Raw genomic sequence first — 26785 nt, forward strand, 5'->3', positions numbered from 1 at the left:
GTATAGCACAGAGAACTATATTCAATAGCTTATGATGAACCACAATGGAAAAGAATATTTTTCTAAAAAGAATGTATATATATATATGTATATGTGTAACTGAATCACTTTGCTGTACAGCAGAAATTAACACAACATTATAAATCAACTATATCTCAATAAAAAAATATTGATTATAAAAAAAAACTAGACGTTTCTGCCAGCCGACCCAGCTCCCTAAGTCATCCAACCAGGAGTCAACAAACTTTTTCTGTGAAGAGACAAATAGTAAACATCTTAGGCCATACAGTTTCTGACACCACTCTTCAACTCTGCCGCTGTAGCATGAAAGCAGACACACATAAATGAATAGTGGGGCTCAGTGCCCAGAAAACTTTACCTGGAAAAACAAGCAGCTATAGTCAAACAAATCCTTGTCCACACATGTTCAAGGCAGCACTGTTCACAATAGCCAAGGGTTGGAAACAGCCCAGATGTCCATCAACAGATGAGTGGATGAACAAAATGCATTCCATATAGTGGAATATTATTTGGCTTTAAAAAAGGAATGAAGCACTGATGCATGCTATAATGTGGATGAACCTCAAAAACATGATGAGTGAAAGAAACCAGACACAAAAGACCACATAGTATATGATTCCATTCATATGAAATGTTCAGAGGAGGAGACAGAAAGCAGATTGCCAGAAGCTGCAGGGAGGGGGAACTGGGGAGTGACAGCTAATGGGTACAGGGTTTCCACTGGGGTGCTGAAAATACCCCAGAACTGGACAGAGATGATGGTTGCATAATTTTGTGCATGTATTAAATGTCACTGAATTGTACACTTCAATTAGTTAATTTGATATTATGTGAATTTCACCAAAATAAACACTAATAAATAAATATATATATTTTAAAAGACGTGTAGCAGCTATGGAACACTGGATGAGAGTCCCTCAGAAAATTAAACATAGAATTACCATATGCTCCAACAATACATTTCTGGGTGTATACCCAAAAGAACTGAAAGCAAATATGGAACAGATACTTGTACACCTACGTCCATAGCAGCTTTATTCAGAATAGCCAAAAGGTGGAAGCCATCCAAGTGTCCAGTGGCAGACGAATGGATAAACAAAATGTGATCTATACTTACATGCAGTGGAATTGAGGCAGGAGATAGATGGGCCCCAGGCTGAGCAGCTGAAGTCTGTCCCCTGTGGACAGATTCTCTAAGATAAAGATAATGGCAGGGGGAGAGAGAAGCTGAGTCCTGCCTGGATAAAAGATAAAGAGACCACATATTTCTCATTCTTGAGGTCAAGGAGAACTTCCCGACTACACATGCCCAGAAAGGCTCCTCGGGGGCCAAAAAAGGAGTGGGGGGGGGCGCCACCCCATATTAGATGGTGTCAACCTTCCCACAGGCCTCTACGCTGGAATCCATCTTGGCTAAGAGATACGCGTGCACACAGGGGAGGACCCTGAGTTATACCAAATACGGACTCAGAGCCAGGCAAAGCAAGACGATTGACCAGAGGAAACCCAGCAGAAATGCCCTGTATAAATGATTCGAACTACCACGAAGGCGCAACTCTCTCTCTGAGCCCACCCATGCATGTCTATTCACATGTACTCTTTTTTTCCTGCTAGTAAACACTTTACTTTTTTGACTACTTTCCGTCCCATTATTGAAATTCATTTCCACAAAGCAGACAAGCCAGGGACTTGTCACCAGCCACTGGCCCTCGTAGTCTGGGAGCTAGGATTCAGCGCTCTCACTGCTGTGGCCTGGCTTCAGTCTCTGGTCGGGGAAACTGAGATCCTGCTTCAAGCCATTGCCGGCCGAGGCCGCCCAAGATCAGAATATTATTCAGCCTCAAAAAGGAAGGAGATTCTGGCTCCTGCTACAACATGGATGAACCCGGAGGGCTTTATGCTGAGTGAAAGAAGCTACATACAAAATGACAATTGCTGTATGATTCCACTTATATGAGGTCCCTAGAGCCATCACATTCATAGAGACAGAGAGTAGAAGGGTGATTGCCAGGGGCTGGGGGAGGGGAGAACGGCGAGTTAGTCTTTACTGGGCACAGGGTTTCAGTTTGGGAGGATGAAAAAGTTTGGAAATGGATAGTGGTGATGGCTGCACAACAATGCGAGTACATCGACTGCCATGAGATTGCACACTTTAATATGGTTAATTTTATGTTACCTGAGTTTCATCTCAATAAAAAAACCACTTTTTTTTTTTAAACAACAGAACATGGCTGGCCAGATTCAAGCCATAGTTTGCCAACCCCTGACTTAATCCATTCTTCTTCAACTTCCCCTCCTGTTTCTCCCCCACTTTTTCCAACCTTAAGCTAAACTCTAGCACCGCCGCCCTTATGCTCACCCCACCCTCCAGTCTCACCTGAACCCTCTGGTTCAGCCCCCCCCTCCCCCACCCACCTTAAACTACCGTAATCCCGCCCCCACTATTTGCCCAAGCCTCCTCGTCACGGCACCTGCCAACAGGGCAGAACCACCCAGGGAATGTCAACAAAATGCACAGTCCGTTCCTGGAGGGTGTAACACAATTATGTGATTCACGACCTACGTAAGATTACATTTCATTCCATAATTTGTTAGATTGCATTATAATTATTCTGCTCCTAACCCTGCAATTACATAGAATGGTTGCTATGATTACGCAGCCTGCAATTTCACCATCATTCTTACCATCACCACAACGTACAGTCATAAACGAGGGGGAGTGGTGGGTTGACGTCAGCACCCACTCCCACCCAACCCCTTTCTGGGCAGAAGCTGCACGCTGGAAGAGGTCCCTGCAGCTGTGCCTGTGCTGCGGTCCACCGGCCAGAGGTGTCCTGGGGGCGATTTGGAAGGCAGAAGAAACCGGAGCTGTCTTGGTTTTGCTTCCTCTTCACTGGGCCGGCAGCAGGGCATGGAAGCATCTGATAGTTTGGAATCCAAATCCCCTTGTTCAGTGACAAGCTTGGAGGGCACTGAAAAGCAGTTGTGATGGAGGTAAAGACAGCATCCTATTCCTGAATCACAGAGACCGGGTGTGTGCCCCAAGTTGGAGGTTGCAAGGACCTCCCGACCGTCCGCCTTCTGTGAGCGTGGGGCACCTCAGTTCCCCCGGTGAGCCAGTTCTGTGGAGTCATTCCTGTAGGAATGTTCTAGAAGGAAGGATGCGGTTCTCCCGGATGTTCAGAGAGCAAAGGGGAGATCAGAGTTAGATAACTGGATGGGGGCATCGAAAGAAAACTCAGGTTCCCAGGCACCACCTCCAAGCTCCACCCCTTCAGTCTGGAGGCAGAGCCTGAGAATCTACGTTTGAATCAGAGACATTTCATGGCAAAGGAAATTTCACTCATGCCATGAAGAAGACTCTTCTAGAGACTTCTGTCCCCAAAGGGCTGAATGGAATTGGGTGTAGGGACTGTGGACTTTTGGGGCTGGATCATTCTTTGTTATGGGTCCCCCCTGTGCACTCAGGGAATTTAATTTCTGTCCACTAGATGCCAGGAGCACCCACCCCCAGTCATGACAACCAGAAACGTCTCCAGACATCGCCAAATGTCCCTGAGGGACAAAATCCACGCACCCCCCCAACTGAGATCCACCAGGTTAAAATAAGATTTGGAAACATAACATGTAACGGTAACACATGAGAAACGACTCCAGTGTTCTACGAGAGGAGACTGGTTAATAAACTGGGATCATCCACCCTCACAGATACATGATGAATAGCTAAGATTTAACAAGAAGAGAAAACATGGCAGCCTCTACTGAAACTTCAAGGGCGCATTTCTGTTAACCCAGCAATCCCACCTGTATCAACTTACCCAACTGAAATAAACACTCCAGGGGGAAAGATGGATTGTATAATACTGTTCACTGCCAGGCTGTGATATTCTTCCATCAGGATGATTGAATAAATGCTGGTCCATCCTGATCACAGCCTATTTTATTGTTAACAATCCAAAAAGACCTGGTAGACATCTGCGCTGATTAGAATGTCTGCAATATGTTGTTAAATTTAAAAAGAAAATTGCTGAAAAAAATCCGGGTACAATTTGATCCCGTGTTTATGAAATTAAAATGTGTTGTGTGGGAGAAAAAGAAAAAAGCAGGTTGTAACAGAGTTTATGTAACACGAATCCTCTTTTTCAAAACATGTATATATTTGCACCATGCAAATGGGTAAGACTGAAAGGTTTGTCACTAAAAAGTTAGGAGTTGTTGTCTCTGAGGACGTGTGATTTAATTTTGCTTTTTTCGGTTTGCTTAGCTGTATGTTCTCGTTTTTCCACAAGGATCACACACAATCTGTTATTTTGTAAAAGTCTCGGGTATATGCCTGCACACCCTAAAAGGGCTTGAGAATCTTGAGAACCCTTATTTGACCCAGAAAATTCAAATGCTGTTGAGAATGGATAAATGCCCCACCTCCCTCGCCCCTGGGGTGGGACCACTCTGAGGTGCATGCTCTATGCTGCCCCTGCCCCCCAGTTGCCTCCCCCAACCCCACCAATTGCTCACTGGCACCCCCTGAAGGGCTCCTTCCCTCTCTGCCTCACGTCCCCACCGCCATCAGGGTTTCCTGGGGTCACCTCTTGGATAATTCAAATCCTCATCTTGGGGTCTGTTTTCTGGAGACTCCAAACTATGACAGCCCCCCTCTTCATTCTGTTATTTGACCCCGCAGGACAGAGTGAGGTTGACCATCTGTCGCCCCCGGGCTATTTTGGGGAAGTTTTATGGGGCACACTGGAACCCCGGGGTCTCACTCCCCCCGCCGCACCTGGTTTCCTCCCACATCTTGGCCTGAAGCGGGGGTGGGGGGGGTGGGGAGTGTGGGTGGTGCGTAGGTGGTGAACAGAGCATTGGGCCAAGAAGGGAACACAGATGTATGTGAAAACCAACCAAGAACATTTAATAAAAAAAATAAGCAAGTTATCCAGGACCCGACCCGGACAGCAGTTAGTTATCCCTCAGAGAATGAGGCACCGCTGGCCGGCTCTGACGTTCGTTTCAGGCTGAAGACCCAGCGAGTCCTCCAGCCTGTGCCGGGGGACGTCCTGCCCGGGCCGTGGGTAGCACCCCAGTGCAGCGGAGCCCACGCGAGGCCCCAAATGCATGATCCCACCAAAGGCTTGGACAGAGGAACGCCATCGAGCAGGCAGAGACCACACCTGACGTGCAGGGCAGGGTGGTCAAGCAACTGAGACCAGGAGTGGGCATGGGAGACCCCGCCCCCAGCTTCACCCCTCACCCCCTCCAGGGGGGCTGGGTCTAGCAAGGGGGGCCTTGCATGAGGACATGGGGTTGCTGGAACCCATGGCTGCCCCTGGCAAGGGAAGAGCCACCCCCTCTCCTGGGCGGTGGACAGAGGATGTTATCTGCACACGGCTCGGGTGATGGGGGGTGGCGGGAAATGAGGAATCAAACTCAGCCCCACTGGGAGTCCATGAGGTCAGGCACACAGCCAGCACTCAATAAATGCTTGCTGCATGAAGAAACGAAAGGACTCCTTCATCTCTGTTGGTGATCAGATGCTGACTGAACAGCTGTCATCCTGCTTTGTATCACCAGTGCCCGGCACACAGGAGATGCTCTCTGGATGGGTGGGGAAGAAACCAATTAGGAGTGAAAAGCATCTTGTTTATCTTCAGCCCTAGCACAAAGCTCAGCTCCCAGCACACAGCAGGCACTCAATAAATGCACCGAGTCAGTAAGGACTTCTGTGTCACAAGTACAAGGCACATAGTAGGTGCTCAATATGTGTCTGAATAAATGAAAGTTTACCTCACTAGTCCCAGAGCCTGGAATGGTGCCCAGCATACAGTAGGCACTCAATAAATACTCGAATGAATTCAAACAGTGAATGTGTATCACTAGCGCCTACTTCTTGATGGGGGATCCATAATGCCTGACGACTGGATCCATCACCGAGGGAGGGAATAATCATGCCTCGTTCACTGCCGGAACGCAGGAACCTGGTACCCAGTACTCGCTTAAAGTGTTGGGCGCACGAATTGTTGCCACCCAATCCACCTGTTCCTGGCACACAGTAGGCACCTCCGTTAATGCTGCCTGCGTGCACGTGATTGCTGAGCAAGAGCTGACTGGACGCCGCCCTGTGTGGGGAGCCCTCCTTGGCCTGCCAGGGGTCCACAGGGGCCCCGCTGTCCCCGGCGGGCGTGTGGGGGCCGGGCCAGCGACAGGCTGCTTTGGATTCATGGCCACCGCCGCTCAGAGCTCTCAGAGCTCATCCCGGGCAGCGCTGTCCAGCGGGGACTGCAGTACGTCAGAGTTCTTGGCCTCGCGGCTCAGGGCCTGCTGCTCGCGCATCTTCTGGGATTTGGCCCGGTCCCAGTCGGTCTTGACGTGCTCGTTGTTCCACACGACCGAGGTCTCCGTGTCGCTCACGTACCCGTCGTCCCCTGTGTAGTGTGTGGGGTAGATGAGCAGGGGCTCCACGGAGAAGGCGCGCAGGTCCCGAGGGGAGAAGTGGGCCTTGTATTCAGACCTGCAGGGGAGGGGAGCACGGGGGCCGAAGTGGGTTGGGGGGTGAGAGACGAATGGAGAGAGAAGTGGGCGGCAGGGGCGGGGGGAGGGCGGCGGCGAGGGACCAGATGGAGGAAGAAGCAGGCAGGGGGAAAGCCACCTCCCTGGGACCCACGAGCCTCACGCCCCCACCCAGGCCAGCTCCACAGCGAGACCCCAGCCCGCCTGCCCACCGCCAGCCCCTCTCACACTGGGTGCTTGTCGAACATGACCGGCAAGAACTCGTCCACGGGCAGCATCTTGGAGAGCGGCCGGGCAGCCAGCAGCTTGCGGGCGCCTGGCAGGGAGACCACGTAGGCCAGCGTCCAGTACGAGTAATCGGCCTCCACCAGGTTCCTCACGCGGGGCACAGCCTTTTCGGGGTGCTCCACCTGCATCCGCTTCCGGCCCACATAGCTGGGGTGCAGGATGGGGGCCCTGTCACCTTCCTCCCGCCTGCCCACCCAAGAATGCTAACGCAGAGATCCACTGAGCCCCTGTCAGGCCCTGGGGGGGTGGGGAGCAATGAGGAGGCTGGTGTGACTGGACAGGGTGAGAGCAGGCCCACAGGGGTCTGGGGCCGCAGGGAGGAGAGGGGGCTTTTTCTGAGGGCGCCAGGGAGGATCTGGAGCTGGGGAGGCTGTGCCACAGGAAGGAGAGCGGAGCTGAGATGGGAGCTGCTCTGGGTTCAGAGGGCTGTGAGGCAGGCGGGCAAGGTGACGGATAGGGTGAGCAGTCAGGAGTGAAGGGGAGAAGCTACTGCTCCGATCAAGAGCATGGTCCTGAGTCTGAGGCCCAGAACCCACATCAGGGCCCTGCACGTGGTGGTAGGGGCAGGGGAGGGGTGGGGAGGATGAACCAACCCACCTACATGAGATGCCAAGGGACTGTTCCAGAAATATGCTGGCCATACTCTACCTAGCACTGGTCTGAGACCCAGGCTCCCGTGGGCATACCCCACTCAGCCAAGCCCCCAGGCTTCTGGCCTTGCATCCAAGCTCGGATCAAACCCACCCCAGGCCACACCCCAAGTTCTTTAGCCACGTCCCCAGGCTTTCGGGTCAAATCTTAGCCTTATTCTCTACCCCACAGGCTCCAGTCAAGTCTCCAAACCCTGAAGGAGCTGTCAGGCTTCCACCAGGTCCCTAGACCTCTGGGTCAAGAACAAGTCCTCCTGCCAAGCTCCCAAAAGTTGGCCCAACATATTAACCTGCAAAGGCCCTCCGACCTAGAGGCTCTAGGCCACACCTTTGAGTTCTGGCCCCTCCCAGGCCCCACTCACATGAGGTCCCAGTCCAGACCCTCCCGCTCCACATCCTGCATAAGGTTCATTAGGCGCCTCTTGAAGAAGATCTCGAAGCGCAGGTCGTCCTCGAACACGAGTGATTTCTGCAGCCTGCGGTCCACAACCTGAGGGAGGAGGCCCTGCTGAGATCTTGGAGAGATCAAAGCCAGGCCTGACCCCGAAGCCAGTTCTGCTTAAAAGCTCTGGGGCACCAGGAGAAAAGCAACCCCCACCCCCCCACACACACACACCACCACCAGTTTGGATCTACCTCCCGGCCAAAACTTCCTCCTCACAACTTGGCAGCAGATTCCACAGCCTCACCTCAGCCTGGCTGCTCCTTCCCAACCCAGGGCCTGGGCCTACGCTGTGCCTTTGACACAGAGCACCCTTCCCCCACAGAGCTGCAGGTAGGTTCCCTCTCACCCTTCTGGCCTCAGTTCGCCTGGCACCTACTCAAGAGGTCCTCCCTGACTATCACCCAAAGCTGCCAGTTGAGGATAATTCATAACCCTGGGCCTCTCCTGTAGATGCCTCTCACTTATTTCATTGTCATTCATTTCTTTGTGGATTATCATCAGTCTCCCCACCTCCCAGGGCTGTGAGCCCCCTGAAGGGGGCTGGATCTATCTTGGTGGCTGTCGTGTCCCCAGCACCAGCAGCAGGCTGGGCACACAGTAGGTCCCTGACAAATGTTCCCAGAACGAATGAACTAGAGAATCTTCACGACTGCCCCTGAAGTTGTGACTCCATCATCTGGGGAAACTGAGGCTCAGATTGGGAAATGCCTTCCTTGCTCACAGAGCTCACCCCTCTCAGAGGCAGGGCTGGACTTGAACCTGGATCCCCTCTGGCTCTACAGCTACCCGGACACTGCAATCCCTGCCCCATGACCTCCATGATGAATATCAGAAAAGGAGGGTAACCTGGCTGAGCACCTGTCGTCTCAAACACCAAATGCCCCATCTGGCCTCACGCCTGCTGGTCCCAGGTTCCAGCCCGTGCCTGGCATCCTCGCCCATCAAAACCTTTCCTTCCAAGGGTGTGTGATGAGCCTCTGGGGCTAATGGGGTACCAATGTGTGGGGTCTGCATTAGTTATCGTCGCCATGGCTATTACTCCTACTAGTAAGCTTTGAGCACGGTGCCCAGGCTCTAGATATTTGACAGTGGGTGGACATAAAGAGGTTTTGCTTCGAGGTCCTGGGCCTCAGACCCTACCTGTTTCTAGAGTCAGGCTCAACCCTCCCCAGACTCAGGCTCCACATCTGCACAGGAGAAGGATGGCAGTTCACCCACCCAGGGTTCAGGTGACACATTCACTAAAGAGACAAGACTGTCTGCGGTGCAGGTGATTCCCTCCTTGAGCTGTTAAGAAGGCTGAGGAGGGCCCTGCCCCGCTGCGGGACCCACCTCTTTCCAGATGTTATAGTGGCTGAGGAAGCAGCCCAGTTCGCCCTTGGTGAGGGGCCGCCCGTGGTAAGGATCCTGGTAGCCGGGCAGCATCTGGATGCCCAGTGCCTCTACCTGGCTGGTGTTCATGGCTCTGCAAGGGGGGTCAGGAGGGGGTCAGTGGAAGACTCTCTCCGCCCACAATTCCACCATTAGCGACATTCCCCCTTGCCACCACCCCCCCAACCTGCGCACCCCTCTTGGACCCAATGTGGGCTGCCAGGGCGTGGTCTATACCATGTGCGCAGACCTGCCAGCACCCCGCGCAGGGTCAGACTCACATCCGCTCCACAGCCGCCACCCGCGAGGTCTACGCACCGACACATGGAGCCGCCCCTCCCCCACCGGGGTGGGACTCACTTGCCGTCCACAGCCTCCACCAGCCGGCACTCGATCTCCTGCTCCTGCAGCGCGCGCAGCATACGTTCCCGTCGGTCCTGCCGCCGCTTCAGGTTGATCATGAAGACCTGTGGCCCAGAGCCTCGGTTGGACCCTCCAGGTCGGCCCCCGGCCCCCGGCCCCACCCATGAGGGAAGGCCCAGCCTACCTCGTCAAAGCCCATCTTGTCTGGCGTCTTGGTGGGCGCCGAGACGAACCGCGAGGGCTCCGCGGGTGGGTGCTTCACTGGGCGGCAGAGAGAAGCCGAGGGGTCACGGGGGTCACTGGGAAGTGGGGGCGTGTCCAGCCTCTTTCCAACGCCCCCTCCCCACCCTCTGCGTAGCTCCGTCATCCCGAGCTCCTCAGCCTGGTGCTGGAGACCCTGTCCGACGCGGCCCCACTCACAGCATCAGTGCTAGTCTCTCTCCTCCGCCTCCCACCCACGCTGGCTGTTGGCACTGCTCCAGACTTACCCATCCCCCATTCCTACCTCTGGACCTTTGCACACGCTGGGCCTCTACTGAAATACCCTTCCTTCCTCCCCTCCTCCCCCTGAGTTATCAGCTAAGAGGCCTTCTGGGACGGGGCGGGGGGTGGGCGGGTGGCAGCAGAGGAGTCTCCTGACCTCCCCAGGCTGTCAGGTACCTCTTCGGGGGTCCCCACAGCGCCTGGGCTTCCGTCAAAGCCTCATTCTGCTGTCCTACCTCCCCGGCTCCCTGATTATCTCCCATGAGCTCTGCCAGACGGATACCAGGTCTGTCCACTCACACTGGCTCCCTACGCCCAACACAGAGCTCAGCACAAACTCATAAAATGAACAAAAGGAATGACCTTCCTCATCTATAAAATGGGCTAATAAATCTCTCAGAGGTTTATGTCATGATAAGATGCCATGAAATCACACACATTGTTTTGGGTGAAACTATATCCTCCCCAAAAAGATACTTTGGCATCCTGACACCCCGGTACCTCAGAATATGACCTTATTTAGAAAATAGGATCTTTAATGAGGTCATTAGGGTGGGTCCTAAGCAGTTTGACTGGGGTCCTTATAAAAATGGGAAATTCAGATACAGAGACGCACACAGAGGGTAGACGGTGTGAAGACACACAGGGAGAAGACGGCCATGTGACTGGAGTGACACATCTACAAGCCCAGGTATGCCAAGAATTTCAGAGTGTTCGCGATTGTTCCCCTTTTAGCTGCTGTGAGCAGTGCTCAGACCATATCCCCGGGGCCCTGTCTTGGTACATCCCTGACGGTTTCCCACAGAAGGATCAGATCCACAGGGGACTGTGGGCCTGGTGAGGCTCCTGGTCATCTACCAGGCTGGCCCAGAAAAGGTGAGTGTGGCATCTGCCTCCCCAAGAACAAAGGCCCTGTGTGAGCTCAAAGGACAGACACAGGCCCCTCTGTCTGGGAGAAGCCTGGGCAAGGCTCAGGGTCAACCTGGCACCTCCCACCTCGCAGCCTGGGCCTCCTCCAGGGACACTGTGCCCTGGGGTTTCTTCCTATCGAGGGCCCGTCAGAGCTCCCTGCCACCCCCTGTCCTCCTCAGGGGAGCCTAGGACCCAAGGGCAAGGCTTTGGGATCTGAAGACCCAAATTCAAATCCCAGGTGCCCTTTCCCTCTCTTTCTCAGCCTCTGCCTGCCCGCTTGGGGTGTGGATGGTGAAAGGACCTGCTGATGGGAAGTGGGGGTATCTCTTCATCCTTTCTTATCAGTTCTGGGAAAATGGAGCATATTAGGGTCCAGAAGGAGCAACACAATGCAGCCTTTCCAGAGAGCCATGTCAAAAACTGCAACACCCCTAGACCCATCATAGGGTGAAGAATTAAACTTGACCACAGAGAGGTCTGGCCTTTGCTCCCAGCTCCTGGGAGGTTGAAGCCCTTGGAAATGTCTTTGTTTATCTCAGGGCTTGGGCCATACTGGGTATGTATGCCAACAGTGTGATTTAGGGTGGAGGTCTTGGGCTACTTGGTATTGGCTCAATTTCTGCAGGGACTGGAGATGGAGGTTAGCCACGTGGCAATCATCTGTATCTGTGTGTAGGAGCCCCAGTAAAAACCCTGGACACGGAGGCTTGGGAAGCATCCCTGGTTGGCGGTACACCATGCATGTTGTCACATACTAGTGCTAGGAGAAGCAAGCACTGCCCATATGACTCCACGGGGAAGGGACAATAGGAATCTCCGTGCTTGGAACGCTCCTGGATGCTGCCCCATGCACCTTTTCCCTTTGCTGATTTTAATTTGTGTCCTTTGGCTATAATAAATTGTAACTGTGAGTATAATAGCTTCCAGTGAGTTCTGAGTCCCTCTCGTGAATTATCAAACCTGAGCATGGTCTTGGGGACCCCAGATTTTGCAACTGGTGTAAGAAGTGAGGGCAACCTTGTGGATATTCCCTAACTTTGCATCCACTGATGCATGTCTAGAACTCTCTCGCACATGGCAATGTTGGGAAAAATGGGAAATGCCCCCCATGCTGCTCAGGAGAAGACTGGTAAAGTGACATATGACACAGCCAAGAGTGAATGAATCTGTGGCTGAACATCTACATGGAATACTACACAGCAAGACAAGAGAACAAGCCACAGCCACACGCAGCACCCGGAGACAGCACAGACGACGACATGGGGCAGAAGACACCGCACTTGAGCAGCTTGACTGATGAGAAGCACAAAAAGGGAAAAAAACCGTCAGCTGGTGGAATCATGACAGTGGGGGACCCTGGGGAGGGCCAGAGCCTGGCCCGTGTCTGGTGACAAGGATATTAAAAACAGAGAACGGCGAGTTCCGAGAGGGAATGCAGGCTTCTTCGCCGTTTTCCACATACCTTGCCCTATGCATCTCTTGCATCTGGCTGTTCCTGAGTTGTTTGCTTTTAGATAAGGGTATTTTTTGGTTGTTTATTTTTTAATTGGGCACAGATTGATCAATAAAAACATGATAACATTGAAAAAAAAATTTTTAATAAAAAAATTAAAAAATAAAATAAAAACAATCATCATGCTGCACACACATGACCTGTCACTGCTGTGTATGCTAAAACTCAAAGAACAGGATTTACACTGAGCCAAGTTTATGGGGCCAACTGGGAAAGACACCCCGTAGTCCATGAGCAGGTAGGGAAGGAAGTTGCTGGATTCCCCATACACAGAGGGCATCACTCTGAGCTTTTCTCTAAGCTTGAAATTTCATTGTAAAAAAGATTTTTTTATTTTTTGGGCCGTACCGCATGGCTTGCGGGATCTCAGTTTCCCGACCAGGGATCAAACCTGTGCCCCCTGCAGTGGAAGCGCAGAGTCTTAACCACTGGACCACCAGGGAAGTCCCGAAAGACTTTTGAACACATGAAAAATCACATGCACAGCCCTGGAACAGGTACCCACACAGAGGTGGAGAAAAAAGGTGGTTTTCACTAGAACTGTAAGGAAGGATTTGCACAAATATTTGAAACCTCCAGACCCTCCTTCCGTCTGTTCTGTGTGATTTGCTCTGGCGCTTGAGAAACAGGAAAATATTCACGCTTCTGTTGTGCCTTCCGTTTATAACGGCAGCGTAAACAGTCTTCTGACCAAAAATAACAAGGGAAATATATGTGAAAAGTTAAACGAGGAAAACTATGGCAGCCTGGAGAAGCTTCTCGGGGTCCGCTCGCCCACAGGAGTTGGCAAGAGGCAGAGACCCACTTCTTATGACTACAGCCTGGTGGGTTTGCCAGGCTGAGCCTGGGCAACTACATGGGACAGACACTTGGGTGTCGCGGGGGTCTTCACACTGATGACCTTGCAGCCTCCAGGTGTCACCTCAAAAGACCCCAAAGCCCCCACAAAACAAAGAAGGCAGGGTGTCATTCCATCTTCAGCCACAAGGGGGAGCCACAGACAGAGCCTTCTAGAAATGAATCAGAGCCGGGCCCAGGGGGTGGGGCACGGACTGAACCTCAGGGCAGGGGCCTGGCCCTCCAAGGCCCTCTCCATCTGTGCAGTGGGAGGAACGGCCATGCTGCTTCCCAGGCCTTCACAGGGATGCGGTCAGCACAGGGCAAGGCCCCTATGGAAGAGGATGCCGTACCACTGTCCGGTTGCTTCAGAGACCCTCAGCCGGGGCAGAATCCCCTCTTCAAGCAGCATCAATGGCAGCTCGGCCCCGTGCGTTCAGCCCACCTCACCAGAGGGACAGCTACTAGTTTAATAGTCTACGGATTTATTTGTATATGTGTTAGAAAGACATGAGCTTGCAACCACGGTAAAAATATGTAGTCTCCTTTTTAAAATGTATTCAAGTTAAAAAAAAAAAAAAGTGTCAATTAAGATAGATATTGGGGGCTTCCCTGGTGGCGCAGTGGTTGAGAATCTGCCTGCTAATGCAGGGGACACGGGTTCGAGCCCTGGTCTGGGAAGATCCCACATGCCACGGAGCAGCTGGGCCCGTGAGCCACAACTACTGAGCCTGCGCGTCTGGAGCCTGTGCCCCGCAACGGGAGGGGCTGCGATAGTGAGAGGCCCGCGCACCGCGATGAAGAGCGGTCCCTGCACCGCGATGAAGAGTGGCCCCCGCTTGCCGTAACCAGAGAAAGCCCTCGCACGAACCGAAGACCCAACACAGCCAAAAATAAATAAATAAAGTAGCTATAAAATTTAAAAAAAAAAAAAAAAGATAGATATTAAACAAACAACAGTGGGTCTGGAGGTTGGCAGGGACATGAGTGACAAAATGGCCCGAAATGGCTGTGTCCTAGACGCTGCCACGCACATGCAGGGCCATCAGTGAAACCTGCTGCCCTCACTGCTCCTACACCCTCCATGGCTCCTGACAGCCCCGGGGGAAAAGGCCCGCTCCTCAGCCGAATGTCTGAGGCCCCCGCCCTGGCCCTGCCTGCCAGCCCTGCCCAGCTCACCAGCCCCACTTCTGTCCCGCCGACCTCACCTGTTTCCTGAGCTCACAGCCCCTCCAGCCTCCCGGCCTCCGCACGTGCTGCTCCCTCCGGCTGCAATTCTCTTATCGGCTAACTCCTACTTACCCTGCATCTTAATGCCACCTCCGCCAGAAAGCCCACCCTCATTTCCCCGAGCATGCCGTGCACAGCTGCTTGCAAGCCAGCACTCTGTGAGAGGGGGGGACAACCGTCCACCTGTTCACACTGGGTTCCCAGTGCCCGGCGAAGAGACTGGTGCCCAGCAGACGCTCAGTCAGTGTTCACAGATGCGAGATGGCAGGGAGAGGGAGGCGACTCAGCCCTCCCAGGTTGGCGCAGGCAGACTCACCCATGACCTCCAGCTGCACGTGCATGAAGCTCTCGGCCTCATCCTGGAGGGTGCTGTGTGCCCGCAGTGGCACCGGCAGAAAGCCATACACCTCCTTGTTGCAGACGTACATCTGGACCTCTGGGGCCAAGGAAACAACAATCAAAATTGAAAACAGAGCAATAAGGCAGTGGAGGCAACCTCCGAACAGAGCATTAGCCTCACAGCCCAGCATGGGGCCAGAGCGTAAAATGGGTCCAGCTGTTCCCAGCAACCGGCAGAGACCCACCCCCTCGGCGCTCCATCTGGGAACTGGAGCCAGAACAGGGGTTCGCAGTGCCAGGAAAGAAGACAAAAAACTCCAGAACTGTTAACGAGTGCCTTGCACCGGTACTGACTCAGTCCCTGCAGGATTCCACGAGCAGGCAAACCGCAAAACTGCGGGTGAACAGTAAAGATGCACATTTATGCACAAAAATGAGATGCAGTTGGACAAACCATGAGTAACATTATCTCTGTGTTAGTCCTTTTCTGAATGGTTTCAAGTTTTATAATGAGTATATATCTTTTTTTAAAGTGATAAACCCAACGAAAACGATTTTCATTGAAGGGCCAGACAGTAAATATTTAGGTCTGTGGGCCAAACAGTTCTGTCTCAACAACTCAAGTCTGCCTTCGGACCGTGCCCAGAGAGGGCATGGAAGCTCTGCGCCCCTTCCCCGAAATCTTGCCCCGTGCACCTCTTCCTCTGGGTTGTTCCCGAGTTATATCCTTTTATAATAAACAGTAACCTAGTGAGTAAACAGGTTTCCCGAGTTCTGTGAGCTGCTCTTGCAAATCAGCAGAACCCAAGGAAGGAGTCGCGGGAAACTTTGATTTCTAGCCATTTGGTCAGAAGCACAGGTGACAACCTGGACTTGCGATCAGCATCTCAAGCGGGGTGGGGGACATAGTTTTGTGGGGCTGAGCCCTTAACCTGTGGAATCTGAGGCTATCTCCAAGTAGACAGAGCCAGAACCGAGTTGGAATTGAGCTGAATTCTCAGACACCCTGCTGGGGTCGCAGAATTGCTTGTCGGTGTGGGGAATACACCCCCACCTCCAACCTACACACATAGGAATTGGGTCCAGGAACCCAAAAGACATTCTTAGCTTGCGTCCATACGAAAACAGACAGTGGGCCAGATCTGGCCCATGGGACATAGTTTGCTGACCCGTGGCTTAAAAATAAATGACAGGTCAGCATATGGCTATGTTTTCTTCCTCTTTAAACTTTTTTTTTTTTGCCCGAAGTATACAACTAGGGAACAATTATGCTCAACCACAGATATTTGGGGGAATATAGGAAAATATCAAGATGGAAACAACTTTCAATAAGCAGATCTTAAAGACCTGGGGAGTGAAGCCACCCAGCAAAGCCAGGGCTGGAGAGATATCCTGCGGATATCATCTGAACACCTGGATACAGCTGCACCTGAAGTCATCGCTACACCCTGCAGTTCTGGTTCTGTGAACCTTCTGTGGGCTCAGCACTGGTCCCAAAGAAGCAGAGAGACACCCCATGATGGCAAACCCCCTGTGGGCTCACCTGCCTGTTTGCAGGAGAAGGCAAAAACAATGATGTCGTCGAAGGACCAGGTATAGTCGGGGTGGGGAGGGTAGAATGCCAAGTTCCTGGATGCCGCCTTCCTCAGGTCAATCAGGAAGGTCGAGTGCACCATGGGGACTGCAAAGCAGCCCCGGCGGTCCCGCTTGCGGATGGGGATGTAGGCAGGCGTGCGCTTGTAGTAGCCCTGTGGGGAGGCGGGCAGAGTTTTGCATGGGGGTCCCTAAAGGTGAGGCTGGAGGCCCGGGACAACAGGAGGCACAGAACACCCGGAGAGTAAGACTGGGTGCCAGTTTCTGGCTGTGGTGGGCATTCCCTGAGCGCAGGGCTCTGAGCAGGGCCTGTCAGTCTCCAGCTCCAGAGCCTCAGTTGCTGGGCAATGGCACAGAAACACAGGGAAACAGTCACTCATTTGCAGACCCAGCTCAATACTTCTGATCAGAAAAGCAGCATTTGAGAAAGGAAATTAAAAAGCTGAAAAAGGGACTGGATATTTGAGATCCTTTGATTTTAAAATTAAACATCAGAAGTGGGAATTCAAGAAAGTCGGGGGGCAATCTTTTAGAAGAGAAGTTTTAGAAGCTTCTGGAACAGTCCTCTCTCTTCCTCCTACCCTTTACGAACTGGAATTGTTAGCATATTAACATTTAGATTTCTATGACATACTTTAAAATATAGAAACCACTGAATTATTCACTTTAAAATGGTGAACTTTATATTTTGTGAATTACACATCAATTCAAAACAAAAAGATAGGAGGAGATAGGATGGGTCAGCATCCTGGCTCTAGCCACCCAGCCCCCTTCCCCTGGCACAGCCCTGCTCCATCACCAGCCCCTCACTCTCCCTGGCTTTGCCTAAAACCCCACCCTCATCACTGGGTGGGACAATCAGAGCCTGACATTTTCCTGACTTCAGTAATTGGTTCAGGGGTAGGAGGAGACTGGACAAGGTTCTATCAGAGTGGACTTTGGCTGAATGCTGCTGGGATCATTCCCCAGGAGTTTGGAAATGAAGCCACGCAAGGCATGGAGGAAGAGGAATACTGTTTGAACACCTGGATCAAGCTGTGCCTGAAGTCCCATCCTGGCACCATCACGTCATAGCTATGTGAACGCAGGCAAGTCACTTCCTCTCTCTGCATTTGTGTTTCTGCCTCAGTAATGGGTGTAGGGGCAGGGGGCACACAATCGTAGACCCTCCCTCAAGGTCTATTTAAGGATTATCACAATAGCGTTTATCAAATGCTCACTATGAAGCAGTGTGAGGATAAGTTAGACTCCAAATCCAGCCCCCACCACCCCCAGACCCCTGCCCTACCACGGCAACCCCCTGACCTGGGAGGTCATCCCACACCAGAAGTTGGAGTACGCAGCCCGGGAATCCAGCATGGGGGCCACCACCGTCTTGTTCTCAGCGATGAGCAGGGTCAGCGTGTCAGGGTTGAGGATCAGGTTGTCCGCATCCACAAACTGCAAAACACCCGACATGGCATCAGTGTGGGCCGCCAGAGTGAGCCGGGCTAGGCCACAGCTTGGAACAGCTGGGGCAGAGGCCGGAGCCCTGGGGAGGGGGGTGCCTGGAATAGCACGTGCGGCCCTGGAAGCCACCTGCTCCTCAACGGACAGCTCTGCCCTAAGTCACCAGCAGAGTTACGTTCACACAATGAAATACACGACACTGCAAGAGGGACGGACCACACAGCACGAAGCGACACAAATGGGTCCCACACACGGTGCTGGCGAGCCACGGGAAGTGACAGCGGGTGCATCACGTGGCTCCTTTTAGGGGAACTTTTAAGACGGTCAGCACCTGGTCAATGAGGAGGACAGTCGGGGCTGGAACACACTTTTTTCTATGTAAGTTAAATGCCAACCAAAAAGTTCGTAAGAATAGGATCTTTACATAAGGCTTTTTTTTTTTTTTAACACCTTGAATGTTGGGGTAAAAAGATGATAACTTGTTTGCTGCAGCCTGGAAGGAAACTCACCAACCCATGAATAGGGTCATCATGGTGGGGGGGGTGCCTGCCTGTCCCCCCGAAACCGTATGTCACCAACACCTTCCAGAAAGGCCACACCAGAATATTCATGGCAGGGTTGGTCATCACACAAACTGGGAACGACCCAGGAGTCTAGCAGTGGAGAATCAGCTACAGAAATTTTGGCCCTGCCCTGCTGTCCCCTTCCAGAATGTGTCGAGACAACTGAACAATCAAGCCACAGAAAACAACTAGGTAAGGACGTTCCTGTCTACTGGGATGTGAAAACACACACGGCATGATATATTATACAACTATTAGGAGGTGGGTTTTTTTTTTAATGCATCTGGTCCACAGATATGCTTTCCGTTACCCATGCAGGGTTTTTCTGGGTTTTTAAAAAAATTTATTTATTTTATTTATTTATTTTTGGCTGCGCTGGGTCTTCGTTGCTGTACGTGGGCTTTCCCTAGTTGCGGCGAGCAGGGGTTACTCTTCGTTGCGGTGCACGGACTTCTCACTGCGGTGGCTTCTCTTGTTGCAGAGCACAGGCTCTTGGAGTGCGGGCTTCAGTAGTTGTGGCACGCAGGCTCAGTAGTTGTGGCTCACGGGCTCTAGAGCACAGGCTCAGTAGTTGTGGCGCACAGGCTTAGCTGCTCCGCAGCATGTGGGATCTTCCCAGAGCAGGGCTCCAACCCGTGTCCCCTGCATTGGCAGGCGGATTCTTAACCACTGCACCGCCAGGGAAGCCCCCCATGCAGGATTTTTAGAACGTATGAATCACTTGCCATAAACAAGAGCAAAAACTAGAATCCCTGCCTTCTCCAGCAACACGGGAAGGGCATTCCCACGTGGCACGCCCCAGCTGGAGACGGAAGGCGGCTGCCCCGTGGGACAAGCCGTGCAGTCCTGTTATGTTCCTACCCAGACCCCTGTGGACATTTGAATTTGTGACCTTGGAATACAGCTGCAGTGAAAACAGCCAGAACAGTCTGGCAGTTCCTCAGGAAGTGAAACATGGAGTTACGGCAATTCCAGTCCTAGGTACAGACTGAGAGAACTGGAAACAGGGACTCGAACAGACATCTGCACACCGCGTTTATAGCAGCCTTATCTACAGAAGTCGAACTGTGGAGACAACCTAAGCGTCCGCTGACGGATGAATGGATAAACAAAACGTGGTCCATCCATACGATGGAATATCACTCAGTCAGAAAGAGGAGTGAAGCCCTGACACACGCTACAACCTGGATGAACCCAGAAAACATCAGGCTGAGTGAAGCCAGACCCAGAAGGCCACATAGCGTATGATCCTGTTTATGTGAAATGTCCAGAACAGGCAAATCCACAGAAACAGACAGCAGATCAGCGGTCACCAGGGGCTGGGGGAGGGGGATGCAGAGTGACTGCTCATGGGCACAGGGTTTCCTCTGGGGTGATGGAAACTAGTTTTGGAAGCACATAGAGGTGAAAAAACGCAGCCAGAGAGCAAGCCTCTCTAGGAGGTACGACTACAAGGTATGATTTTTTTCTTTCTTTCCAAGCTTCTTGTTGTTTCTTGTATATTTTCTTGCAAGTAACACCCACAGTGTTTGTAAAAAGAGAAAAAAAGAGGCCATTTTAATAATAACTTTAAAACACTAGACAAATGATTTCACATTCCAATATGGATTACTGAAGTCCCCGATTACAAAAATATACAGTATGTCAAAAGCTGCTTTGAGTTCTGAACCAAAACCTTGAGTTCCACCCAGGTTTGCTGAGAGAAAACAGTGAAAACCAGCCAACATCAAACCATGAAAGCAAAACCCAGGGAAGCAGACAAGGTGGCCCTGGGCTGGACGGTTCTGGGAGGTTCGAGTCCCACCTCTGTTCTTCACTGTTTCTGAGACCCCACCCAGCAGGCTGTCACTTCCCTCTCTAAGCCTCCACTTTCCCATCTAGAAAATGGTCTGAGAAGGCGCCAACTCACAGGGATCCCAGGAGGAGCCTCTTCCATCCTTCCTCCTCCCAGGAGATGGTGCCGTCCTCCCCACAAGGTTCAGGCCAGGACGTGAGGTCCTTCCAGCACCCACACATCCAGCAGGGCCTGTCCCCTTGGCCTCAGAACGCATCCTGAACCCACAGCCCCATACAGGCCCCCACCCTGGCCTCCTGCTGCCCCCCCCCTCCTGCCCCACAGGCCCTGCTCCCCACGGCAGCCACAGGGACTTCTGAAAATCAGAAACCAGAAATCGGAACCTAGCCCTCTCCTGTTCACACACCCTCCATGGCTCCCCATTACCTTCAAAGTAAAAGCCGCGTCCCTCCCTTGGCCTGAACAGTCCGGCCCCCACCTACCACCTCAGCATTACCCCCTCCATCACTCCACTCTGGTTACACTGGCCTCCTCGCCAGTCTTTGAATGCCGCAAGCTTGCTCCCTGCTCTGTTCCCTCTGCCTCGGACACTGGCCCCCAGCTCCCGCTGAGGCTGGCTCCTTGGCTCCTTCAGATCTCTGCTAGGGCCCCCTCCTAAGGGAGGCCCCCAACCCCTGGTACCTGTGGCCGTGACCTTATTTGGAAATTGGGTCTTTGCAGATGTAATTAAGATGTAAACTAAGATGGAGTTCATCCCTCCTACACTGTTGGTGGGAATGCAAACTGGTGCAGCCACTATGGAAAACAGTGTGGAGGTTCCTCAGAAAACTGAAAATAGAATTACCATATGACACAGCAATCCCACTCCTGGGCATATTCCCAGACAAACCTGTAATTCAAAAAGATACATGCACCCCTATGTTCATAGCAGCACTATTTACAATAGCCAAGACATGGAAACAACCTAAGTGTCCATCGATAGATGAATGGATAAAGAAGATGTGGTATAAATATACAATGGAATATTACTCAGCCATAAAAAAGAAAAAATAATGCCATTTGCAGCCACATGGATGCAACTAGAGATTACCATACTAAGTGAAGTAAGTCAGAAAGAGAAAGACAAATACCATATGATATCACTTATACGTGCAATCTAAAATACGGCACAAATGAACCTATTTACAAAACAGAAACAGACTCACATATACAGAGAACAGACTTGTGGTTGCCAAGGGGGCGGGGGATGGGGGAGGGAAGGACTGGGACTGTGGGGTTAGCAGATGTAAACTATTATACATAGGATGGATAAACAACAAGGTCCTACTGTCTGGCACAGGGAACTATATTCAATATCCTGTGATAAACCATAATGGAAAAGAATATAAAATAAATAAATAAATAAATAATTACTTTAAAAAAGAGATGGGGTTCATACTGGATTAGGGTAGGCCCTAAATTCAGTGACTGGTGACCTTATAAGGAGAAGAGACCACGTGACCACAAAAGCAGGGACTGGAGTGATGCAGCCACAAGCCAAGGAACACCTGGAGCCCCCAGAAGCTGGAAGAGGCAAGGAAGGATCCTCCCCTAGAGTGCAGCCCTGCCTGCACCTGCACCTTGATTTACACTGCTGGCCTCCAGAGCTGCAAGACAATAAACTTGCATTGTTTTAAGCCCGCCAGTGTTGGTGTTTTGTTATGGCAGCCCCAGAACACTGATACATCATCAAGTGCCTTTCACAGCACTGGCCGCCTTCTGATATTTTCTCATTCAGTTTTGTTTGTTTTCTGGTCACATCCACCTTTCCTGGGATGCTAGGAAGGTGGGGCTCAGCCTGTGCTGACCCTCACTGGGTCCCCAGGGCCCGGCACGAGGAGGGCACAGGGAGTGGACGATAGATATATGCTGATTAATAAATTAAGAAGGTAGAGACCAAAGCTTGAGGTTTGGCACGAAGATAGAAACCGACCGCGGGCACTGTCAAGCTGGCATCACTGCATTCAACCTCCATGGTGAACCAGGCTCAGCTGTCAATGCCCTGCCCATCGCACCAGGGGAGGGGACCATGCCCAGGTCAAGGAACCCAGCTGAAGGAGCTCACAGGAGACCCGTGATCTGTGGGCATGTAACCCAACATTGCATTCAAAACCTCAACCGCTCCCCTCTTCCCAGAAGCCCAGAAGGAGGAAGTAAAAGTCAGGGTTCAGCAGCTCAGTGTCGCCAACATCCCCCAGCCCCCGCCCCATCCTCCTGCTTCTCGGAGTGACCCGAGGTCATCATCGTGGTTGCAGAGAGAACTCACATCACCGGTGATGCTGATAAAAGTGGAGATGACCCAAGTGTGCAACTACAGGAGTCGGCTGGGGACACAAAAGCCCATTTGTTCCTGATGCTTAAGAATCCAGGTGGCCGAGGATCAAATCCCAGCTCCTCCGCTAACCTGCTGTGTTACCTCTGACAACTCACTTCCCCTCTCAGAGTCTCAGTTTCCCCTCTGTAAAATGGGGTTAAGGCTGGTCTCCGAATCCCGCCACTCTGCCTTCCCTTGGATATCCCAGACCCTCGGCTGGGGACCCATGGGTTGGCTGGCCAAGAAACTCACCAGGATGTAATCAGCCCACATGTCCCGGGCCGATTTCAGGGCTGCCTGGCGTAACTTCATGACGTGCTCATAGCGTGAGTCAGACCAGTGTTTGGGGCCCTCCTCGTCTGGGTAGGACCTGCGGAGAGGCAGCTGTGATGTGGGAAGCACAGGGCATTCTTGGAGCCCAGAGAGGGTTTGAGCTGGCTGAATGTGGGGTGGTCAGAGAGGGCTTCCTGGAAGAGGGGATGTGTAAGCTGGATCTGAAGGCTGGGAAGAAGCACGGAGAAAATAGGAGAACAGAGGTGTGTCCCCAGTAAGGGGCACAGCATGTGCAAAGGCCCAGAGGGGAGGGGAAAGGGCCTCTACTGTCTTGCAGAGACATCCCTGAGGGTGAGGGGGAGCCACTAGGAGAGAAGACGCAAAGCACAAGAAAGCTCGGAGCCTGTCCTCCCAGACTCCTAATCTGGTCTGGGCAGTGGGTGGGTACAGAAATTAATCCTGAAAGAGTGAAAGGAACCGAAGTCCACATCACTCAGGGGCTCACGGGCACGCTAAGCAGCAGAGCTGATGTTGTGGCTGAGTGACACAGGGAACAAAGCAGCGGGCGTCCACCACAAAGACCAAGGAATGAAGGAATTCCAGGTGGAGCGAACGGCGGGGGCAAAGGTCCAACGGGAGGTTTCTGACCCACTGGTGAAGCTGAGGTAGGGTCAGAGTAGCCACAGCCAGCGCTGAAGGCTGCAGAGCTGGGCTGGAGCATCAGGGACTGGGGGCGGGGGGCTGGCCCAGGATGATGGGGAGTCATGGAGGGTGTGTGAGCAGGGGCACAGCCAAGTCCAGCTGGGGGCAGGGGGCAGGGCAAGGCCTGGCACTCACTTGGGCTCCTCTGCCGGCCGCCACTCCACAGAGTGGTACAAACTCTTCATGGCCACCAGCCATTCCCGAAGCATGGCTGACGTGTTGTCTGAGTTGTGGTCCGTGGCCACCCTGCAGACAGCACAGGCCAGTGAGTGAAATTAGGGAGACCAAGGCAGGACGAGCAGCAGCAAGGCAACAAGGGCTCCCACGACCTGGCTCGGCCTCCCACCAGCTACACAGCCCTGGGCAAGACACTTCCGCGCTCCATGCCCCAATTTCCTCATCTGTGACACAGGGGGTGAGGACAGGGCCCACTTCACTGGGCTGCAGAGGGGATTAAACAAGCTAATTTTGGAAAAACACATTAGATGACGTTCGTACTATGGGGCATTTATGATCTTATAACCACATTCACTGCTAAATATGTGAGATTTAATAAAAATACATATATATCACACAGCCCTGCCCCACCTTCCTCAATTCTCTCCTATGAGCAATAACCACTTTGGAGTGGGCTGTGGTCACTCATTCATTCAACAAACATTTCTTAAACACCAACTGTGTGCTTGGATTATCCGGCCTGGAGGGAAAAGGAATATTTGGAAGTCTAGTTTGACCATCAGCTGAGAGTTATTCTCCCAAAATAACTGTTATTTAGTCAACAACAAGGATAGCAACGATGACAATAATAACAGTAATGATAATAATAACCACGGCTCTGGTCACTGATGCCAGGCGCAAGGGCTTCACATTCAGTAACCTGTTCATCTTCAGAGACAACCCAACTAGAATTGTATTTGTATCCCCGTTTTCCAGATGAAGAAACTGAGGTAGGAATTGGTAAGTCACCAGTCAGGCTTGTTCATGGCCCTGCCCCATTCTGCTTCTAGGAAGGATCCACTCCCCCCAACCTTCCGCCCGCCATCCGTCGCACACCCCACCCACCCACTCCAGTAGTCAGAAGGCAGGAGGTCCGATTCAGGCTGGGTTCAGGGAGCAATACAGCAGCAGGAGCAGAAAGACGTTCAGTTAGTAGACGTGCAATGTGGGCCACTGCAACGCCCCAACTGGGGGTGGGGGCGGGTTCTCAAGCTTCCCTTTGAAGCTGTGTGTGCTCCCAAGTGGATTGGCGGGTTAGTCCCCGGCAGTGTGGCACGGGTGATCCCGGATATGCCCTAATGTGGGGGCCAGAAGGCAGAGCTGTGGCCCGCCCCACCCTAAAGAGGCCAGCTGGCAAAGCGCCGTTCAGGCTGGTGCTAATGCGGCAGGGGAAAAGCAAGCAGAAAGGCACGCGTAGGTTTGTCCTGCCCTGATGGGGGACAGCAAGCAAAAGGCACGCGTGGGGCTGGCCCGCCCCGCCCGGTGCCAGGACAGCGGGCGGGGCGCGGCGTGGACCCGCCGGGATGGGGACAGCAGGCCGGATGCGGGGCCGCGGGCGCCGCGCTCACCACAGAGCTGTGCGGTCCCGGGGGTGCCGCAGCCGCTCGAGCGCGCCCAGCGTGGCAGGCAGCGCGTGGGCCGCGTTGCGCGCCAGCAGCGCGACGAGAACGCGCGGCGCCTGCAGCGGCGACTCGGGGCTCCAGCGCTCCTCTGGGAAGTAGGCGGCGGCGCCCGGCGGGCCCTCCAAAGGCGGCAGCGCCAACAGCAGCAGCAGCAGCAGCACCGGGAGGGGCCGCCCGTGCCCCCGGCACGCGCGTGGGGTCGCCGCCATCGCGCCACGCGTCGCCTTTAAGCCGCTTTTCTGCCGGCGGACGCGGACGGCGCCTTAAAGGGGCCGTCGGGACCCCGCCCCTGCCGCGCGCCTTAAAGGGGAGGAGAGCTCCTGGCGGAGTCAGCCGTCAGGGCCCGCCTCCAAACGGTCTTAAAGACACAAAGTGCCTCCTACCTTCCGCAGCGGCCCGCTCGAAGTGACGTCAATCTGCAGGCCTGCCCGGGAAGCCCAGCCGCCCCCGATCCCCACCCCAAGACGCTGAGCGCTCTGAACTTGGGTCTGTGCGGTAAAGGCGTCAGAGCTCAGAATCTGCGCTGCCACCGAGCAACTGCTCCCGCCAGGATCCCAGCCTGATTCGCCATCCAACTTCCATTTGTATAAGACCCGGCTGTGTCACGAGTCGAACCTGGATAGTCAGGATCTGGTTTGGGACTCAAGATCTGAGCCTCAGTTTCCTCTGCTGCAACATGGGTTTTACCACTCTAGTTCTCGACCTCCCTGGGATGTCCTCAAGGGTTGTTGAGTACCAAGCGAGTGGGCCCTGGCGTCCCCAGACCTGGCTTCAAATCCAGTCCCCGCGTGGGCCGTCTGTGTGAGCCTCAGTTTGTCCACCTGTAAAATGGAGTCATAACGACCCCGCAGGCTTGTGTGAAGATGGAACGGGAGGGAGGTGGACGTTTCCAAAGAAATGCTACGAGGGGGCTGTTTTCCAGTAATCTAATGTGTTTTCTAATTCATCGTTTTTGTGATGCTCAGATATCTATTTATTAACGTGAGTGGTGGGGGTGGGGGCTCAATATTGTTAAGTAAAATTCAGGGCACAGATCGTGTGTCCTCAGTGTGTGCAAGAGACAGTTGGGCAAAAGTTAGGAAGGAAAGGTGAGGAAAATCTCATTCTCTTGGGGGAGGAAACCATGGAGTGTGCATTACCCACCTCTGAAAGCTGAACTGAGAAAAACACTGGGGAAGTCCCTCCCAGAACCTACTCCGGAAGCAACTGGAAGTCTTGTGATGTGAAGCTGCCAGCCTCCGGTGGACAGATGACTTTTCTGGCAAACAGGAAGGCAGTAAAAGCTCTACTCTCAGCTGGGAAACTTGATACTAAGTTAAGATTTTGGAGCAAGTAAACAAACCCAAAGGCCCACAGCAAGCTGAGAGAAAAACATCTGTAGTGTATATCAGAAAGTGTTACTATCCTTAATATACAAAGAGTTATTAGAGATCATTAAGAAAAATATAAATTCTCCTGAAAAGTAGGTAAAAGCTATGAACA

At 52.7% G+C, this 26785-nt stretch overlaps 1 protein-coding gene across 1 annotated transcript; it reads right to left on the minus strand.

Annotated features, from left to right (window-relative positions):
- Window positions 1-4905: 4905 nt before the first annotated feature.
- COLGALT1 (collagen beta(1-O)galactosyltransferase 1) lies at window positions 4906-25592 on the minus strand. The gene is made up of 12 exons (XM_007195488.2): window positions 25250-25592; window positions 23820-23930; window positions 22962-23079; window positions 17855-17989; window positions 16500-16704; window positions 14934-15053; window positions 9827-9903; window positions 9640-9746; window positions 9241-9373; window positions 7826-7953; window positions 6754-6960; window positions 4906-6526 (listed from the first exon to the last, which is right to left on the minus strand). The coding sequence occupies exons 1-12, from the start codon at window positions 25510-25512 to the stop codon at window positions 6259-6261; spliced, it is 1872 nt and encodes a 623-aa protein (XP_007195550.2). The 5' UTR covers window positions 25513-25592; the 3' UTR covers window positions 4906-6258.
- Between the last annotated feature and the right edge of the window lie 1193 nt (window positions 25593-26785).

The sequence above is a fragment of the Balaenoptera acutorostrata genome, chromosome 2, assembly GCF_949987535.1.
Source record: "Balaenoptera acutorostrata chromosome 2, mBalAcu1.1, whole genome shotgun sequence".
Lineage (NCBI taxonomy): Eukaryota > Metazoa > Chordata > Mammalia > Artiodactyla > Balaenopteridae > Balaenoptera > Balaenoptera acutorostrata.

Excerpts from the sequence above, each read along its gene's own strand:
- COLGALT1 (XM_007195488.2), bottom strand. The coding sequence starts at position 25,512 with ATGGCGGCGACCCCACGCGCGTGCCGGGGGCACGGGCGGCCCCTCCCG. Across the intron at positions 15,054-16,499 it reads CTTCTCCTGCAAACAGGCAG|AGGTCCAGATGTACGTCTGC; the intron begins GTGAGCCCACAG and ends CCTTGGCCCCAG. Across the intron at positions 9,904-14,933 it reads CGTGCAGCTGGAGGTCATGG|TGAAGCACCCACCCGCGGAG; the intron begins GTGAGTCTGCCT and ends TCTGCCGCCCAG.